We start from the raw sequence: 21,489 nt of genomic DNA, 5'->3' as shown, positions 1-21,489 counted from the left end.
CGCGATTATTCATGAAGTATAAAAAATATATATTTAAAATATTTTTTACATAAAAAGTAAGCACAAAACTACGAGTCGCAATTACGCAATAAGCCGTGTAGTCTTCATCGTTGTCGAGTATAGCCTGGCATCTTCTTCATGCTATGAACCAGCTTTTCTGCGCAGCTCGTCGACAAACAAGACTAGATTTTGCGAACTTGACGCATGAGTTGATTTAAATCGTGGACTTGCTTTCCGGCAAGATGCGTTTTCATAGTTCCCCACACATTTTCAATGCCGCGCTCGGAAAGTCATCAACATTTTAAAGTTACAAGAACAAAACCGGTTCTTTTCTTCTGACACAGACTCTAATTGTTTGGGGTAAACCTCTTTTGCTTTTCGACATAGTCTCCTTTAAGGCCAATGCACTTCGTCCAACGCTGTTCTGGTGTGAATAAAAACTTTTTTCCCCTTCAGCAGTTTCTTCAAATTGGGGAACAAATAGTAGTCCGAAGAATCCGAAGGAGCCAAGTCTGGAGAATAATAGAGATGTGAAACGAGTTGGAGCCCTTTTTCCATGAATTTTGCGACCACAACTGCTGAGGCGTGAGCTGGTGCGTTGTCGTGATGGAAAGCAAATCACTCGACTCCCTCGTTTGAAACGAATACCGAACCCAAGTAAATATACCGATCGGGCTTAAAATTGGTGTGTGTGTTTCCAAGAGATAATACTACCTCAACATAATGTCGATGTGCGCCAGTAGTACCATCTCTTTGAACTTACACGAACTTTCAAGCGACCCTCGTACATACAGTGGCCGACAGAAGTCTACATACACCCCTCCCTTTCGTTGTTTACAAAGTACAAACACTTTGCTTAAAAATGTGTTTATGCAATTTAATTTGAAATCTTTTTCTAATCGACTTAACTAAAACAAATCCATTCTTTGGACAAAACAACACAGTTATGTTGAAAAACGCAAAACAGCGATGACAAAAGTGTACATACAGAAGCGGTTTCCTAGGTTGTACTCTGATATCCTATGTTGTGATAACGGTAAAGTACCGTTTGTCTATTTCTTTCCTTTTCTTATGTTTGTTGCTTTGCTAATATTGATTTTAGTTGCAAATTGAATACTTAAGCATCTACAATGCTCCTCGAAAAGAAATTCAGTTGACGTTAGAAATTTAGTTATTCACCATAGGAAAGAAAAAAAATCATGTGGCGAAATTTCAAAAATCTTAAACTTAAGACGTGCAACAGTCCAGACCATTGTAAAAAACTTTAAAAATAGTGGTTCCACCGAAAATAAGCCGCGCAGTGGCAGCCCGAGCAAACTATATCGCAGAGACGTTAGCTTGATTCTAAAAGAAGTGGACGAAAATCTAAAAGTTTCTGCTCCGAAAGTGGCCGAGGATGTAGCAAGCTCTCATCCAACAAGTGTGTTCATCCAAGAACAATTCAAAGAGATCTGAAAAAAAACGGCTTTCATAGTAGAACAGCACGAAAAAAGCCTCTTATTTCTGAAAAAAAAACCGTAAACTTCGCCTGGAGTTCGCCAAAGCACACAGGGAAAAGGGAATGGATTTTTTGCAAAACGTTTTGTTTACAGATGAGTCGAAGTTTAATATATTCGGTAGCGATGGAAGAGCAAAAGTGTGAGGAAAAAAATGCGGCACTGAGTCCGAAGAATTTGGTATCAACAGTGGAGCATGGTGGCGGCAATGTAATGGTTTGGGGAGCTGTTGGTCTGGAGTTGGAAGATTAGTATTTATTGAAGGTAATATGGATTGTTATAAATACAAATCACTATTGGAAGTCAGTCTGAAATCTTCGGTGAATGATTTAGAGCTTGGCCCAGGTTGGGCCTTTCAACAGGATAACGATACAAAGCACACGGCACACATTCTGAAGGATTTGCTGCTTTACCATGCTCCAAGGCAATTAAATACACCACCGCAAAGCCCAAATTTGAATATTATTGAACATGTCTGGGAAATTTTAGATCGAAAAATTAGAAAAAATCCGATTTCAAGCGCTTCAGTACTCAAAGAACGACTAATAGAAGCTTGAAGCAATATAGCTTTTGCACGACGGCTTCAAGCTGTAATTGATGCTAATGGTGGACCAACTAATACTAAGAAGCAACATTACTTAGAGTTAAGTGAAGTTTTTCACGCTGGAGTGAGATATTTGTGTACTGTATGTAGACTTTTGTCAGCGTTGATTTTAGTTTTTTTTGCCAAGCTTTGCTATTTTATGTTAATGTATGGGCTTCTTTAAGTTTATAATGATTAGAAAAAGCTTTCATACAAAACTGTGTAAACACATTTTTCAGTAAAGTTTTTGAACTTTCAAGCCAGTGGAAATGGGGGTGTATGTAGACTTTTGTCGGTCACTGTATATACTAAAATATAGTATATGTATATGTATATGTATTTTTGTATGTTGATATAAAAAATACACAAAGCCACAGAGTCATACTCCATGGGCTAAATGGCTTTATTTTGTAGCTTGAGCCAGGGTTTTGTAGGCGTGCCCGTGCATTTTCAACATTCGCATGCAGCTTTCAATTCTGCGTCCCTCTTACGATTAATGGCTTTGCATACAAACATTTGAAACCCATGCCAACCTACACATACATACATACATAGCCATGTCCATATATCCTCACAGGACTTATACTCGAAAAAATACCGTTGAATCTCTCGAGCTGTATCACTGCTCGTCGCTGCCACTGCTGACATTCTGCAGCTGCATAAGTTTAAAACAATTGAAGCTTTGTTTTTTCTTCCTGGCTGTTTTTTTTTCTCTTGTACGCTGTTGTTGTATTTGTTGTTAAAGTATAAAATCGCAAACAAGCAACAAACTGGATAAGACAAATGGGTTACGTGATAAAATGTGGTTACTCAAATCGTATGAGTGCAAGGAAATATATGAAGTTTTTTTGTTGTACTTGTTGTTGTGCATCCTGAGCACTTAGCTGCTTGTAGGTACTCTTGTGCTTACTTGTGCATGTGTTTGCATGTCCTTACGTATGTATGTGTGTTACTTTTTTTTTACTGCTACTTGATTTGTTTAGCTGTTTTTCTGATCCTGTCCCGCAATGTTTTGTGCTTTGTGTGCATTTGTTTACTCTTCTTCGTATTACCTCCTATTATTTAGTTTTTGTTGTGTATTGTGTGTTTTTGTTTTTTCTATTTTTGTTGTAACCATTAGCGTTGCCTTGCTGCATATCGCATGTTTTTTTGTTGTTGCAATTTTGGTTGATGTTGTTTACTTAAGATGCAACTTCATGTCCTGCATGCCAAAGTACTAAAATCTTTTTCATTGTTTACCTTGTCGTTGCGCATGTTTGTTGTTGTTTTTGTTTTTGCTTTATATTCGCATACTGCACCGTTAGGTTTATTGTGCTTTTCCAAAATTATGCTGTGTGCTTATGTAGAAAATTAGTAAGCGTAGTTAAGATGAGCAAAAAACTGTACCGATAACTCTGAGCGCTCGAGCAGTCTGCTCAACTCCAAATAATAAGACTTTGCTTCTTGACTGTCAAAGAATTAGTCATATGTGAGGGAGGTAGAGGGTTAATTTGTTTTAAATTAATTATGCTCGTAAAATATTCCTCGGATGTAAGGCTTTGTTCCCACGGCATGAAATTCGCTCTACCACTCGTACCTCGCTCTCTTTCTTCTTAATTCACTTTCCAATTACCCTTCGAATTACGTAAATTAGGTTAGGCTAGCCAGGTTGCTTGTCTAAGACAAGGCACTCGGTGCCCCTAAGGCCCATTATGATTTCCATGCCTGCATTTGATTTACATCCTCTAAGTTGCTTAAATCGCTTAGATCTTTTTAAGAAGGTAACCAGTTCCTCCAGTGAGACATTTTGCGAATTTCCCAGGTCTTTGAAGAAATAATCGCCCAGATATTTGGCATGGCATGGAAGCGCAGGACATTCACAGAAGAGGTGTTGTACCGACTCAATTTCTTCTTTACTTTCCAACTCCGGAAAAAGTCATTGTGAGGCACACCCATTCTACTGGCTAGGGTGCCAATAGTGCAGTGACCCGTAATAATGCCTATGAGGATACTGATAGTTGATCTGTTGCATCCAAGTAGACATTTTGTCCTTTTAAGATTCAGTTTTGGTCAGAGCGCTTTAGAGACCCTACAGTTAGTAGTCAGAGACCACTTTCTATTGGTTTCCACTATTAACCTCAAGTACACTGCAATTGAAAAATTATAATGTTCGTTTAGAAGAATGTCAATGCCCTCTACCACTCACTGAAGCTCAAGCTCAGAGCCTTTCCTTGCCTTTCATTTCCCTTCACTCCAGAGTGGCCGTGGACCCAACAAAATGTGGTGTTGTGTTTTCTGGCAAAAGCGTGAGCGACCTCATATTTACGTAATTTGCCATACAAAATTTTGAAAACGAATTACCTCTTTTGTTAGTAATTCATTCTGAGTTAATTTTGGGAATCGCGACCAACTCATTGTCCTTCCTTCTTAATCTTGTATGGTGCGATAACCACTTACGCGAATTTGGCCGAGTTTAACAAAGCGCGCCAGTCGTTTCTTTTTCGTGTAAACCGGCGTTGGTTAGACAAACCAAATGAATTCAAATCCCTCTCCATCTGATCTTTCCAATGCAGAGGAGGTCTTCGTCTTCCTTTGCTACTACCACCTGGTACCGCATTGAATACTTTCAGAGCCGGCGCGTTGCATACATTCGGACGACATGACCCAGTCAACGTAACCGCTGGATCTTTATTCGCTGCGCTATGTCTATGTCGTCATAAAGCTCATATAGTTCATCGTTCCGTGGCCTGCGATACCCACCGTCGCCAACGCGCAAAGTTCCCAAAATCTTCCGCAGAATCTTTGTCTAAAACACTCCAAGTGACGCCTCATTGGATGTTGTCATCGACCAAACTTCTGCGCCATACGTTAGGACGGGCATGATGAGAGCCTTGCAGATTGCTTGTTCTTTTCGTCGAGAGAGGACTTTACTACTCAATTGCCTACTTAGTCCAATAGGCACTTCTTGGCAAGAGAGATTCTTCGTTGGATTTCCAAGCTGGCATTGTTATCGGTGTTAATGCTGGTTCCTAAATGAACGAAGTCTTTTACAGCCTCGAAATTATAACTGTCAACAGTGACGTGCGTGCCGTGGCGCGAGTGCGCCGACTGTTTGTTTGATGACAGGAGGGACTGTGTTTTATCCTCGTTCACCACCAGACCCATTCGCTTTACCTCTATCTCCAGGCTTGAAAAACCGGAAGTAACAGCGCGGTTGTTAAGACCGATGATGTCAATATCATCGGCATAAGCCAACAATTGTACGCGCTTATAAAAAATTGTGCCCGAGCGATTAAGTTCAGGTTAAAGAAGTCACATGACAGCGTGTCGCCCTGTCCGAAACATCGTTTGGTATCAAACAGCTTGGAAAGGTACTTACAGTGGCACAGTAAAGTCTACATACCCCATTGAAAAGCGAGGTTTGGACATTTCTGTGAACATTGTAGCATTAGAATATATTCCAAACAAATCCAATCTAACAACAAACAATAAATTTTAACAAAAAAATTTTAATCCAAAAATATTTATTAACAAAAACAAACAAAATTCATTTTCCAAACACAGAAAAGTCTGCATACTTTGTAAAAAGAAAGTGTTTCACTTAAAAGGAAATAAAAAGACAACAGAATTAATACTTGGTGGGTCCGCGACGACTTTCTAGAACAGCATTTAATCTATTTTGCATGGAATTTACCAATACTTTTGTGTAATTATTCGAAATTAAATTCCACTCTTCAAGTAAAGCATTTTTGAGGTCCTGTTTATTTTTAATTGTCCTTTTCCTAATGCGAAGATCCAATTCATCCCATAAATTCTCTATGGAGTTCAAATCCGGTGACTGGGGTGGGGAATGAAGTTGATGGGGCACATTATATAGTAGCCATTCTTTGACAACATCAGCGGTATGTTTTGGGTCGTTATCTTGCTGAAAGTACCAACCCGCCGTAAGACAAAAGTTTACTCGCGGATTGCTTCAAATTATCTTTGAGAATGTTCAAATATACCATGCGATCCATATTAACATCAATAAATGTTAAATTACCCACCCCAGCCGCTGACATGCAGCTCCAAACCATTATGGAGCCACCACCGTGCTTCACCGTAGGAAGCAAGTTTTTGGGCAATAATGCTTCATTATTTCGACGCCATACTTTTTGTTTGCCATCATAGCCAAACACGTTGAACTTGCTTTCGTCACTAAATAAAACATTAGCCCAAAAATCTTCGTATGCATCAATATATTTCTTAGCAAATTCGACTCGTTTCTCCACATTTATTTTGCTGATGAATGGCTTCTTTCGAGGCACACGGTTGTGGATTCCATTGCTTCTCAATAAATGTCTCACCGTTTCTGGATGCTCTGAAGCAATATCCTGATTTTTCAGGGTTTTTGCAATTTCTATTGCTGTTATTCTTGGATTTTCTTGCACGTCTAACAATATTTTTCGCTTAGCACGAGGAGTCAGTTTAGGTGGGCGACCACTTCTTGGTTTGTTTTCTACACTAATAGTGTGATTATATTTCCGAATAATTGTTTGAGTGCTTAATTTTGGATGTCCGACCAGTTCTCCAATCTCTCTTAAAGATTTTTTTCCTTATAATATTTCACAATTAGCTCACGTACTTTAACACAGATTTCTTTACCCATTTTGGTTAAATTAACACAGCTACAATATAAATATCGAAGAACTAAACTTCTTTCTAACTAACGGTATCTAGTAAAGGCGCCTGAAGTGATTGGTAGCACTGTTTGAGTACAGAACTGCATTTTGTGTACTCCACTACAAAGCCGTATGCAGACTTTTCTGTGTTTGGAAAATGAATTTTGTTTGTTTTTGTTAATAAATATTTTTGGATTAAAATTTTTTTGTTAAAATTTATTGTTTGTTGTTAGATTGGATTTGTTTGGAATATATTCTAATGCTACAATGTTCACAGAAATCTCCAAACCTCGCTTTTCAATGGGGTATGTAGACTTTACTGTGCCACTGTATATATTCTGATGGCGCTGCTGGTATTAAGAAACGTCATTTTGTATAGCTGTATTCGAAGTTCAGACATCGCGGCATATAGGCAACTTTTTCTCGAGCTGTCGAATGCTGCTTTGAAATCGACGAAAAGATGGTGTGTGTCGATTCTCCTTTCATGCGCCTTTTTCAAGACTTGGCATGTTGCTAAGACAACATTAATAAGGTCCAATCAGGTGGTTGACGGTGGGCTTCAGCCTTTCACACAATACGCTCGCTAGAACCTTATAGGCGATATTTAGAAGACTAATCCCGCGGTAATTGGCACAAATTGCAGGATCGCCCTTCTTATGGATTGGGCAGAGCACACTTAAATTCCAATCTGCAGGTATGCTTTCATCCGACCATATTTGGCATAGAAGCTGATGCATGCACCTTACCAGCTCCTTGCCGTGATGTTTGAATAGCTCAGCTCGCGGTCCGTTGGATGCCGCGTCTGCGTTGTTCTTTAGCCGCGTTATCGCTATTCTCATCTCATCATCGTCGGGTAGCGGAACGATAGTTCCGTCGTCAACGATTGGGGTATCGGGATCTTCACATTCTCAGTGATATGCGCAGCTGTCACTATTTAATAGGTTCGAGAAGTGTTCCTTCCATAATTTAAGTACGCTCTGGAAGACAGTCACCAGATCGCCGTCTTTGTTCTTACAGGAAACACCCCGGTCTTGAGGCCTTCTGAAAGCTGCTAAAGTTTCTGGTAAAATTTTCGGGCGTTGTTCCTATTGGCCAGCATCTCAAGCTCCTCGCACTTACATATTTCGGCCTCTCGTTTCTTCTTTCGGATAATACGTCTCTCTTCCTTTCTTAGCTTTCGGTAGCGATCCCACATGGTCGCCGTTTCGCCCCGTCGAGGTGTGACGTTATAAGCAGTATCCTTCCTTTGCGCGGCAGCGCGACATTCCTAGTCATACCAACTATTTTTACGGGCTTGCCGAAAGCCGATTTCGTCTTCAGTTGCGGTACGTAAAGTACGTTGCTCCATTGATCGTGCATGGTCGTCCGACATTCTTTGCGTAGTTAGAAGTACGTTTTTTATTGCACAGACGTTGCAACAAAAAAAATATCCTTCCGTTCCTTTTCCTGTCCGTTGTCCTTCCTAGAAGCCCTCAATTAGGTAAGATCAGCTATTAACACCTTTTCCCAAGCAAAATATTGAAAATTCGAGCACAGTGTAATTCTTTAATAAATTGATTTTGGCCTTATTTTTAATATTACTGAAGGCTTTTACGCTCTTCCAAATGTACTTATTATCACGGCTGTGCAAAAGTCCGCTAGCTGCATTTATCTATTGAAACTCGCCGTTGCCAAACTGTTATTAAACTGTCTTGTCCTTTACTTTTGCCTCTCGCTAATTGCCAAATAACGACGTTTGTCGCCTACATACATATGCACACATATGTAAGTCATCACTGCGAGATGGCTATCAGAACTGATATGCTGCTTCTAAAAGTTAGTCAAAGTCAGCAAATTTGTCAACGCATCCGAGTGCCCAAAGTTATCTGGTTAGCTGCACATTTCTGCCTTTAACTACTCGCTTGACTTGCAACTTTTACTCGCCATCAAACCAAATATTTTATTGTGTTACTTTACTTTTCTAAAGTTTTAAAAATCTTTCGTTCAGCAAAATAGTGCATGACAAAATGCTTCCTAACTCTATGATTTTGAATGTAAGTGAAAAAAAGAAGAAAAGAAAAAAAATGCAACTAATGTGTAACAGCGTGAACTTTAACGGCAGCTGGTTCTAATGCTGCACCAATTTTTTGTGTGGCGGTGTGTGTGTGTGTAATCGTATGCACCCAATCGACCATTGAATTGAATAGAGTTTTTGGATTGTTAAGCAAGAAGGAGCGCTCATGTTCTTAGCATCTAAATTCGTCTCCTATTGTTTAGACCGTCCGAATTTATGTGAGGTCTTCGACAGGCCATGTTCTCCAGTTCTGACCAAAAACTGTAGTCCAATGGATTCAGATTTGGACCTCCAGATGACCAATCTTCTGCGGCTAAGAACCCAGGAAAATTGGTTTTTAGTCGGTGGTTTGTGTCTTAGGGGCTGGAGCGGAATCTTGTTGTGAAATCCAAAGCCTCTCTACTCAACTGCTTCACCACGCCTTCTAAGACATCCTCCTGGTACATTTTTGCCCCGGTCAAACCCCTTTTTCGCAAAAATGAAGAGATGTAACGCCTTTACAAGACACTCCTCACCAAACCATTACGAAGGCTAGATGATGGCCACACTGAATCCTAGGAACAGCATTTTTAAGTCTTTGGAAGTTTTAGTATAGATTTTGTTGTTTTGCTTATTAGAAACTTCTTCAACAGTAAACATTTTCTCATCTGTGAAATAAATATTTTCATTTCTCATCTGTTGAGTCTAATTTTCTTCTAGCGCGTTGTCAAAAGATGACCAGTTGAGTGTCCGTCAATGTAGTGCAACTACTAAGTCGGTGAGGTATAACTACTATGGCGATGGAGCTGTCCATAGAGGTGCACCTTGCCGAAAGCTCTCTCGCTATTTACTTCGGCATGGCCAGAAGTGATTCCTCGGTTGGGTAGTCCAAGCAGCGCACAACCTCCAGCTTCGGCTAGGTGTTTGGGAAGTGAACTAATGTGAGAAGGCAACAGCCAAATGGTTGTAAAACTATTTTTCTTTTCCAGTGTGGCTCACTTTGTGTTTTTTGTGTTGCATGTTGAAATATTCTTAACCTGAATTTGATTGATATTGGCATAGAATTATTTGTAATTTTTAAAATTCAGTCTGACATCAGTTGGTTTTTTGTGTGCTGAATATTCCTGTCCGAGATTTGTTAAAGAAATTGACCGCAACTACAACTTTTTTCCCGAACACGAAACACCAAATGATAGAAAATGTTTTTTCTAATAGCGGTTGCACTTCGAGAGGCAATGCCAAACCTCCGGGAGTATTTCTGACATAAAAAACTTCTCATATATTAAAAAACCATCTGCCGTTCGAAGGCGGCATAAAAACACTGAAGGTCCAATTGCACCATCACAGTTTCCTTGTATGGCTCACACAGTTTACATATTGCGTCTTTGATACTAGTCTGAAGCCAACTATGTTGTATAGAGTCCTGTTTGGTAGACGTTGGTTAAGCAGCTGGCGAGAGTCCAACGAGCTCCTTTCATTCGAATCACAGGGTCGCTTCGAAGCACTCCTACTCTAGCGCTTAATACGCAATGCTAAGTGGCGTTTCCGTGGGCTTCCAAGGTAAAATTAAACTCAACTTCAGGTACTCCAACGTTTTTAGAAAGTCTGAGTTCATCACCTTGGTGATTGACATGAATAGTCTCATGCTAGGTCCAAGTGGGACCTGCTTCTTCCACAACCCTTGACGGAAGGTTCTACGGGGAAGTATCATTGAGGGCAGAGCTCAGGGAACTTGCTCACGGATAGTAGATGGAGGGGGTTCTGGGAGGAGCTCCTTAACAAGCTAAAGTTTAAGCCATCGTTCCCACGACAGTCGGTTCTACGTTAACGGAATCACCCGGATTTGCATCCGACCAAAGTCTGTCACTCCCGCAGCATTCCCCGTATATGTATGGTGAATGTTTATGCTGCTACAACAACAACAATAACAACAACATTAAAGAACTAGTTAATCGGCTGCTCACTAATATAACAACGGTCGAGCAAGTAAAGAAATTTCCCTACAGCCAAGCTGAAATGAGGACCGTATGCTCGATGATGGTGCGCTTGAAACCAATCGGAGAATATTTGAATTTCTTTTCGATGACAATTGAATACTTTGGTATATCATATGAGTGCTTGGTTACTAAAGCGTCATTTTGATACCATTATGAGACCTCCAACGGGTAAATATCTACAGCCAGACCGAGCTAATGAAAAAATAGGGAAGGTTGATGGGATTTGGGTTGGAGCACTGCTCAAAAAAGCATCCAGAGACCTTAATCGTCTGGTCACCAAACCTGGAGATTCACGGAGAAAGTGAACAAGGGTCACCTTTTCTGAAAGATCCCGACAGCTTCTGAAATGGGGTTAAATGGTAAACCTAGCTTTTTCGCGTGTGTGCCGATCGACCAATGTCATCCCTCCATTGTACTGGGGCCAAGGGGGTTTCGAAACAGCACATAAAGAAATGAAGCTCCATATTTTCTGTGCTTTCCTTGGAAATAAGTTGTGCAATTTCCCTTTAACAACAGTCAGGGAAATGCCGATGACCGGGTAGGAGGTCTATAAGACCAACTCAGTCCTCTTCCTGGCAAGCTCATCAGCCATTTTATTTCCTTAAGGATGCAGTCGAGAGATATCAGGAGGCTAACAAAGCCGTTCTCCGTCTCTGCACGCATGCGGGCATAACCTTGTGCGATTTTTTGGTAGCTGTCTGAAGGCTGATGTGTAGTCATCTCTACTTTCCCGGTACTAAAATCTTTTCTCAGGTTGAATATCACCCGCCAGATGCTTTTAATCAGCACAATCCGTGTATAATCGTTCGTATATTCGCCCTAATAGCGGTCGCTCCTCGGCAGATTATGGCAAACCGCCGTTGACGACCGTCCGCGTAAAGGAAGGCCAAAAACCTTCGAAGACGCTGAATTGGAGGTATTGCTCAATGAGGATCCGAGTCAAACGCAAGTAAAGCTTGCTTTAGTATTAGGAGTTACCCGCCAATCCATTTCCAAGCGATTGCATGCTTTGGGAATGACTCAGAAACAGGGGACTTGGGTTCCTTAAAACCAAGTGATGTTGAACGTCGTTTTCTCGCCTGTGAACAACTGCTCCAGTGGCAAAAAATGAAGAGAGGAAGAGTTTTCTACATCGCATCGTGACGGGTGATGAAAAATGGATTCATTACAGGAATCCAAAGAAAATAAAGTCATGGGGACTGCCCGGTCATGCTTCTACGTCGTCGCCTCGGCCCAATATTTAAGCTGCGAAGGTTATGCTATGTATTTGGTGGGACCACGTTGGTATACGGTATTCGAGATCTACCAGAAATATGGGGAAAAGTAGTAGCCAGCGATGGGCAATACTTTCAATGATTCACTTGTAACCATTTTTTCAAAATAAATTTGTATTTTCTTCAAAAAAAAAAAAAAACAACGAGAACTATTCGATGCTTTTGCTTATTACCCTTTCGCTCCATTGCACTTCGACACGTTCCATTTCATTTCGTTTAAAGTTTTACATTTAATTTATAGAATCTTCGTGCCGTCCAAGCTCATCCATTAGTATTTTCTTTTACTTCAGTGGAGTTTGTGGAATGCCAAAGAAATTACAAAAATATGAGAACCTCTTTTAGCTACTTAAATTCTGTTCCATACCCATTTGTTCCATACTATTCTGAATCGTTTCCTTCTGATTCAATGCGTTCCATCGCGCTTCAATTTGTTCTTTTCATTTCCTTATCGCTGACTGGGCTTAATCCCTTTCAAGGCAAAACCTATAAACACTAACGAGTATCTCCTAACACATTTCTTTGGACCTTTAAAAATGTTCATCAGCGTCAGTAATGTTGCAATGTCCACAGTGGTTGCATGCAACTTGGTCATTGGTCAAACCGCATAAACCTCGAAACATGCAGCAACTCATTTATCGAACCGCACATTACATGGCTACAGGCCATCATCTATTGTAAAAACTCTAACCATTCTATGTGTGCGTATGTATATGTGTATATGTAAGCGCGATACTCACGTGTCTGTATGCTCTAAGTGTTGTTGCAGGAAGCGCGAAATTACAAGTTTTCAGTTAAGTGTATACCCACTCGTTAATTTCCAGTGTAAAACTGCATTAAAACTTTGCGAAATTGGTTTCCTAATAACTTACGAATGTGGCAACAAATTTGTTCTTTTAACTTTTCGTTTCTTGTGCTTGTGCTTAACCGCAACTGTTGTTGTTGTTTGTTGTTTTTAACAGCGTAGTTAGCCCTGTCAGTGTAGGTATATCATCTGTCATCTTCGTCTAGCTCATCTAGGGGTAGGCCCAGGAAACATGCTGTTTCGACAGGTTTGGTCCAGAGGGAGAGGGGGGTTAGATGAGTCTGATTGAGGGGGCATGTGAAGAGGTGGTTAGTGTCGTGCGGGGTCCCTTCACATGCCGGACATGTGTTTGGTATGTCGGGGTCGATTCTGGATAGGTAGGAGTTTAACCTGCTACAATATCCAGAACGTAATTGTGCCAATGTTACACGAGTCTCACGGGGAAGCTGGAGCTCTTCATCTGCAATGGGTGGTGGTTGGACTCCGATTACGGCATTCACAGGACGGGAGTTCATGAAGGTGGTAACGGTCTCCCGGTGAATGTCGTTTATTGACTGTCTGAATACTGTCCTGTCCAGTAGGTCTCGGTTAGTTTTGTCCTGGAGTTCGTCAGCGTAGTCGAGGAGATGTCTCCTGACGTGTCTGGGAGGCGGCTCGGGCTCAAGCAGGTGTCTGCAGGGGTGAAACCTGCGGTAGCACCCCAGCAGGAACTGCTTGCTGAGCAATTTGTTGTGCTCCGCAACTGGGAGCATTTGTGCCTCGTTGTGCAGGTGTTGTATGGGCGACATCAGGAGGCACCCGGTCGCTGTCCGAATGGCAGTATTCTGACATGTCTGCAGCTTTGTCCACTGCGAATCACTAGTACCAGGCGACCAGACAGGCGCAGCATAGTTTAGAACCGGCCGGCCAATTGCCTTAAATGTCGAAAGCAACAGTTCTTTGTCCTTGCCCCAAGTGCTGCCGGCCAGCGATTTGAGGACCTTGTTGCGATTTTGGACCTTAGTGGCAATTGCGGTTGTATGCGGAGAGAAGGAGAGCAAGCTGTCGAAGGTTACACCCAGAATTTTGGGGTTATTCACAGTCGGAATTGGTGTGTCATCGACTTTTACCTTCAGGGACAGCTTGACCTCCTTTGTCCAGGTGGTGAAAAGGGTCGCCGTGGACTTGGTGGGGGAAAGTTGGAGATTCCTCGCAGTGAAAAAGCGAGAAAGGTCGGTGAGGTAGTTGTTCACTTTGGAACACAGGCCATCGATGTCATTGCCCGACGCCATTATCGTGCAATCGTCAGCGTATGAGATCAGGGAAACTCCCGCTGGTGGTTGGGGGAGCTTCGAGATGTAGAAGTTAAAAAGCAAGGGTGAAAGGACACCACCCTGCGGTACGCCTTGCTTAATCTTCCTCTGCTTTGACATTTGATCTCGAAAAATCACTGACGAGTGCCGACCGCTCAGGTAGTTCGCGGACCACCTCTTCAGCCCTGGCGGGAGTGTCGACTGATAAATATCATCTAGTAGCGTGGAATGGCTGACTGTATCGAAAGCCTTCTTTAGGTCCAACGCTACTAGGACAGTCCTCTCGCAGGGGCGGTTTTGGTTAAGCCCGCGATTTATCTGGGCGTTTATGGCGGTGAGTGCCGTGGTGGTGCTGTGCACTCGTCGGAATCCGTGCTGATGTGGGGCTGGGGCCAGGTGTGTCGTGAAGAGTGGGAGTAGGAGGGCCTCAAGTGTCTTCACTACTGGGGAAAGGAGAGTTATCGGCCGATAAGACTCCCCTTGGTTGGCGGGTTTCCCAGGTTTCAATAGTGGGACCGCTCTCCCTGCTTTCCACTTGTCAGGGATGATGAGAGTGGCCAGAGACAAATTGAAGACCCTTGTGAGATATCCTACTCCCAGGGGTCCCAGATGCTTCAGCATCAGCGCGTTAAGTCCGTCAGGGCCAATGGCTTTCGATGTCTTCGTTTTGTTGATGGCCCCCTGAACCTCATCACCGGAGAAGGTAAGTGGCGCACTGTCGTTCGTCAGTTTGTGCAGCCTTCTGGTAACACGACGTTTGGTTCTGTCGCCCGGAGGATGCAGTGTAAACAGCCGGCTAAAATAGCTCGCGCATCGCTTCGGGTCCGACGAAGTACAACCGTTGAAGGTGATTGCCACCTTGTCGTTGTGTTTCGTCGGGTTCGACAGGGACCTAACGGTGGACCAGAGCTTACCCACTCCGGAGGTGAGGTTACAAGTCTTCAGGTGCTCAACCCATTTAGTCCGCTTGTGTTGATTTACCAGTTGCCGGATCTCCAAATTAAGATCCCTTATGCGGGGATCCCCGGGATCGGCCTGGCGTAGGTGGTCACGCTCGGTTGCTAAACTGGCTGCTTCTGCTGGGAAATGAGGACGTATGTCCTTATAACATCCAGCTGGGATGAAGCGAGCCGCAGCAGCTGTGAGCACCTTGCGGAATGCGCGTTCGCCAACGCGCACATCAGTGGGGATGGGAAGAGCGGCGAAGGTGTCCTCGGTGAATTCCGTGAAGCCGGCCCAATTAGCTTTTTTAAAGTTAAAATAGGACCGGTGATTCGCGGAAACGAAGTCGGCAGGTCTCTCGATCGAGACGATAATGGGCAAGTGGTCTGATGCAAGCGATAGCATAGGTCGCCACGTTATGCTATTTATCAGACCAGCGCTAGCAATTGTTAGGTCAGGCGAGCTGCTGCAATTGCCCACTACCCTGGTGGGGGCGTCGTCGTTTACTGTGCTGAATGTCGAGTCGTCTATCTGCTCTGCCAGTTGTTGTCCCCTACGATCATTTGGCAGGCTTGAATGCCAAAGATCGTGATGCGCATTGAAGTCACCTACAACCAATCGGTTTTCACCCCTGAGGAGCGCACCTATATCAGGGTGATATCCAGCCGGGCAGCAGGTGACAGGGGGTATATATATATTAAATATTTCGAGCTCGGAATCGCCTGACCGGACAGCTATGCCTTGACATTCTAAGGTGCTGTCCCTGCGGTCGATTCCTTCGTCGATAAGACGATACTGCACAGTGTGGTGGACTATAAACGCTAGGCCACCACCATTGTCTCGCTCGCGATCACGTCTGTGCACGTTGTAGCCATCCCTGGTGATCAGAGATGACCTAGCGTGCAACTTTGTTTCTTGGACCGCAGCTATCTTGATACTGTGCCGGCTCATAAAGTCGACTATCTCGTCGACCTTACTCGTAAGTCCGTTGCAGTTTAGCTGGAGAAGCTTGAAGCTTCTCGGTGAGGTCAGTGTAATCCGGGGGGTGAGGGACGCGTGGTGTTGTCTGCGTTGGGCCTGCTGCGCAATCCACTGTGGCTGTTGCGGCCTGATGGTGGTGGGCGGCCGCGCCTCCGAGGGCGGTTGTGGGTGCAGAGCTCTGCAGCAGGGGGCAACGTAGGCAGTTGTCCACTCACGGGTGGTGCGCAGGCCGGAACATCTCCGAAAATGGCCCCAGCCATTGCAGGAATTGCATTGGGCTGTTACCAGATTCCGAGGTATTACGACCTGACACACGGAACAGACTGTGCGGGGGACCAGGAGCTGCTGGTTTGTCCCCGCACTGGGGTTGGAGCTGGAAGGGAGGGGAGGGGTTGAAGGGGAGTTGTGTTGCTCCGATAGGCTCCTCACCGTGGAGGTGTGGGTTGTGGTGGCGGTTGGTATTTCCGGCCTATCAGGGGGTGTGCTAGCCGTGGAGGCATCAGACGCTTGTTGGCGGGAGCAACACGTGGCCACATACCGTGTGGTCCACTCCCTGTGCGACTTAAGGCCTGAGCAGGTCTTAAGGTGGCTCCACCCGTTGCACTTATTGCACCTAACCGAGGTGGAGTTCGGGTGGAGCCGTTGATGGCAGACGCAGCAGTAGAATACTTCTGGCCCAGGATTGGATTCAACTCCAGCCCTGAGGAGAAGTATTTGGAGCAGGTTTGCTGCGAGAGTTTGCTCCTGTGACGTAAGGGTTTGGTTGATATACGATACACTAGACAGGGCTAGTGTACTGGGGCGGCAGCCCTTGGTCGGGAAAAACCCGAGTCATTCCGGTAACGTAGAACCGGCTGCCATGGGAATGTTTACCGCAACTGTAACTGTTTGTTGTAATTTCAAATCAAATAATTTATTTTTTCCATGGCTGCTCTTCCTTTCAGCTTCCGAGTCGATGAGCAAACTGTTTCGCCCATCGTCAGGAGCACGCGCCACACCTACAAAAAGCGCCGCAACCCCAACCAGTGAGAAGGTGGATGTTGTCTCTACCATGTCGGTGGTAGCGAGCAGTACTGCGCCCATAGATAGTATTTCTTTGATATCAACAACTAGCAGTGGCAATAAAGTGCAGGATTCGAGTATCTCCGCGGCGGCTGATCCGCAATCTGATTCCGCGCACACGTACACACAATCCAATGCCAGCTCTTCGTTGGGCATGCACGATGATACGGTATCCACGGCATTGTTGGTGGACACGAGTTTGCATAGCGTGGGCGAAATTGACACTGAGATGGGTGGACAAAGCGAGAAGAATGAAATGGAGCGGCGCATACCAAATGGTAGGTTTGCAAAAGCACTTTAAACTCATATTTTCGCATAGCTGTGTGCTTTTTTTTGTGTGCATGTGTGCGTGTTTACGTTATGTTTACTAACTCGCTTGTCCTAACCTCTTTTGCATTCTAGTGAATCCCTTTCTTAACGAGAAATCGCAACTTCAGCAGGCTGCGCCGTTACAACCTTTGCTCACTCTCAAAATAGGCACTCTTTTCGAGCAATCCATCATACGCTACACGGCGCGCTTGATCGCGGCACGCTTTCTGCTCACCGGCCAAGCGAATGGCCTGCACAATGACATCCAAGTACGCATCTCCATCAAGAGTCTGTCGTTATCTGTGCTGGCGCAGTGTGTGAGCGTCGACCCTGAAGTGCTGCAGCTTCCGTTGGAGATCAGTGAGCGAGAGTTACTAGAATTGCGCAAGCAGTCGCCAGTTCGAAATGCCGCCGCCACTACACAATCATCTTCGAAAAGCTCGAGTGCCAGCGGCAGTCCGAGTATGCCACAAAGCGACGACAGCGGCAGCGGCTATAGTTCGAATTTGGGTAAAGATTATGAGCATTTGGATGCGGTCGATTTCGTCAAAAACAACCCGGTAATCGTGGATGCCGCAGCTGTTGGTGCCAACGATTTGCCCGCCGAATTGCAGCTACTCGAAATCAAAGACGATCATTTTGGCAAAAGTACTTGCGACTATTTTCTCCATTCAACTCCGACTGAGCTAAGCAAAAGCGCCGATCCGGTGCTAATGTCACAACAAGTACGCGGCACGCCTAGTAAAACGGCCAAGCAGCAGCAGCAGATGGAAATCTTATCAAAGTCGGAAATTATCGAATCCAAGGCGCAACGGCGGCAACATCAACAGCAGCAGCAGGAGCAACGAAAGCAAAGCCAGCCATTGCCATCTGCTTACCAAGTGACTGAATCGGTGGAGGATACTCCACCACAAATGCTGCCTCCGCGTCCACCGAAACGTACTAAATCTCAACGCAAATCGATAGCTGCCGCAACGGCCACTGTTGCTGCTTTGATGCAAATTGATGAGCATATGAGCGGACGACCCTTGCCAGCGGTGCCACCACAGCACCAACAACAACTGACAGATGTGCTGCTCTACTACAATCACACTGACCCTATGCTACGTGGTGGGGTGCAGCAGATTATCGGCGGATTTTTGCGAGCGGTTGGGGGTAAGAATGCGAACATGCGATTGGAGTTGAATGTACAACATCTACTGGCGGTGCTTGTGAGGGTGAGTAGATAATTGAGGAAGGAGGGAGAGAGAAAGAGAGAGAGACAAGAATAAAAAAGAGAGAAGAATAAAGAAAGAGAGGAGGAGAAAGAGAGAGAAAAGGAGAAATAGAGAGAAAGATAAAAAAAGAGAAAGAGAGAGAAGGAGAAAGAGGGAGAAGGAGAAAGAGAGAGAAGGAGAAAGAGAGAAGGAGAAGGAGAAAGAGAGAGAGAAGGAGAAAGAGAGAAGGAAGGAGAAAGAAGGAGAGAGAGAGAGAGAAAAAGCAGAGATATAAACTTTTTCATTAAAACAAAAACGTTATTAGGATTTGGCTTTGATTAGAATATAAAAATTAGTATCTAAAAAATCTAATTGCAGAATTCAAAATTTTGATGCAATTTTTTTGAAATATTTAAATTGTTTTTTTCTACAATGAACTATATACATTTTTTTTTAATTAATGGCAAAAATTTTGAGAATTTTGTAAAAACATAAAGTGACTTAATTATGTCTCCACAAGGATACATACATACATCGTACATCCCTACACCATTTCCATTTTATTTTTTTAATTTACACCTGTGTTCACAAAAATAGCAGCATGCCATTTTGGAAAGTTTAAACTATTAACTAATTTTTGTTTGTTTCTTTAAAAGAATATAATCCATACTACAACAAATACGATAGAACTCTAAGGCTTCAAACTTTGTACAAAATTAAAAAAAAACTTAAAAAATATGCATCAAAATTTCAAACGTTTTGATGAGAATTTTATTTTAAATATTTTCTATTTAACTTCACAGGGAATATAGTCCATTACTTAATACTATATTATTTTACTTAATTTTTTGCTTATATTTTTAAGTTTTATTTTATTTTAATTCATTTTACTTAATTTTTTAATTTGACTAATTTTTTTTTAATTGCATTTCATTTCCTTTTTATTGTAAAGAGTTTTCCCATAAGAGGTGTTGTTATTATTCAAAGAAAAGCGCTAATTTTTAATATAAATTATCAGATGTTTATTTCATTATAAAGAGGAACGTATGCCGTTAATAGTGGAAAATAACATCAGGCAAATGACCACCATGAACGCTTTCAGAACAAAATATCCTTTTCGTGAAATTTTCCATAACCGAATTGCAAAGTGGTTGCCCTACGTCCTCGATAGCCTCACGAATCCCGTCTTTGAAGTCTTGAATCGGCCCTGGGCTGTTGGCGTAGACCTTCTCTTTCACGTGTCCCAAAGAAAAAAGTCACAAGGTGTTCAATCACAAGATCTCGGTGGCAAATTGTGATCACCTCTTCGAGAGATAACACGGCTCGGAAACTTTTCCCGTAAAATATCAATGGTTTCGTTGCTTGTGTGGCACGTAGCGCCGTCTTGTCGAAAATAAACGTTGCCCAGATCACTACCATCCGATAGCGATAGATAACACATGTTACTGAACAACCCTTTATTTTAATATTTTCGTATTTAATTTCATGTTTTATATGATTTAATTTTTAAATTTAATTTAATTTAACTTGTTTTTATCTTCTTTGCTCTATTGCATTTTATTTTTATTCTATTTTTATTTAATTTCTTTTTCTTCCCTTATTTAATTTCATGGAATATATAATCTATTACTTTATATTTAATTTAATGTAGTTTGTTTTTATCTTCCAATATCTTTAAATTTAATTTAATATAATTATTTTATTTTATTTTATTTTTTATAATTTTAATTTTTATTTTCGTATTTTCGTATAGTTTATAATTTAATTTAATTTTACATTTATTTTATTTCTTGTTTTTATTTATTGTTATTATTATTATCATTATTATTATTAGTATTATTTTTTTTTTGTGGATTGAAGTTGTACATCTGCGTCAGTTTTAGATGGAGTATTTTCGCGATGTCATTATGTCGCTTCAGGTACATAGAGTTCGCCCGTGTGGTGCATCCCGCTAGCACGTGGTTTAATGTTTCACTCCGACTATTGCATGTTCGACATCTGTCTGCAGCGGTATTTGGATCTCGCATTACGTATTTAATGTAATTTCTAGTTCGAATCACACCATCTTGTATAGCGAAAATGGTATCCTCCGCATTTGCGGCAAATGTCGACCTGTTGGTAAGCCATAAGTGTGACAATTTTTGGTCGACATGTGGGCTTAGTAAGTCTTTTCGATATACGCCATGAACAGCCATTTCAGACCATCTTTGAATCTTTTCATCTATTGAGGTTGCGTTCCTGATTTCGTAGGATTGATTCATCCGAACTGGGGTGTAATTATTATCCGCAGCAATTGCAGCCTTGTGCAGATCGGATTGGGAGCACTTATATTGGAAGTATGCTCTTATGTTTAAGATAAGTTTGTCATGCAGTGCTCCAACATCAATCTGTCTCCTGCCGCCCGCTTTTCTAGGTAGCATCGTTCGAACAGCAGAGCTCTTTGGATGGCGTGCCTTGTATTTAGTCATAATTGTACGTATTATTCGTTGTCGATTTTCTATTTCAGTAGATGACCATTTTACAATTCCGAAGCTATACGATACCACCGGGACGAAAAATGAAGTAATAGCGTGGATTTGGTTTTTCCAATTAAGTTCGGTTTTACAGACAGCGTGAAGGCGCCTTTTAGATTCTGCTACCAGATTTTTCCTCATTTGCATCGTATTTATGTTGCTGCTTTGCATAACTCCAAGGTACTTGTATACCTCTCCCGGCTCCATTTCTGTTATATCGAGTCCGCTACTTTCCGCAGTTACATGTCGAGAAACCACTTTCCCTTTAACTATTGTGATCTTTCGGCGTTTATGAAGTCCAATAGGCATTTTAATGTCATTGGAGAAGGTTTCGACACATTTCAAAAGCTTATCGAGATGTTTGGAATTG

General features: G+C 42.6%; 1 protein-coding gene across 1 annotated transcript in view; it reads left to right on the top strand.

Annotated features, from left to right (window-relative positions):
* Window positions 1-21,489, top strand: part of LOC129241666 (uncharacterized) — a 296,838-nt gene that overhangs the window by 36,286 nt on the left and 239,063 nt on the right. Inside the window, exons 7-8 of the mRNA XM_054878126.1 lie at window positions 16,984-17,379; window positions 17,504-18,627. Coding sequence (XP_054734101.1) covers window positions 16,984-17,379; window positions 17,504-18,627 — 1,520 coding nt within the window. The remainder of the gene's footprint in view (window positions 1-16,983; window positions 17,380-17,503; window positions 18,628-21,489) is intronic.

The sequence above is a fragment of the Anastrepha obliqua genome, chromosome 1 (assembly GCF_027943255.1).
Source record: "Anastrepha obliqua isolate idAnaObli1 chromosome 1, idAnaObli1_1.0, whole genome shotgun sequence".
Lineage (NCBI taxonomy): Eukaryota > Metazoa > Arthropoda > Insecta > Diptera > Tephritidae > Anastrepha > Anastrepha obliqua.
Note: the sequence above shows the minus strand (reverse complement) of the source record. Positions and strands in the feature narration are given on the sequence as shown.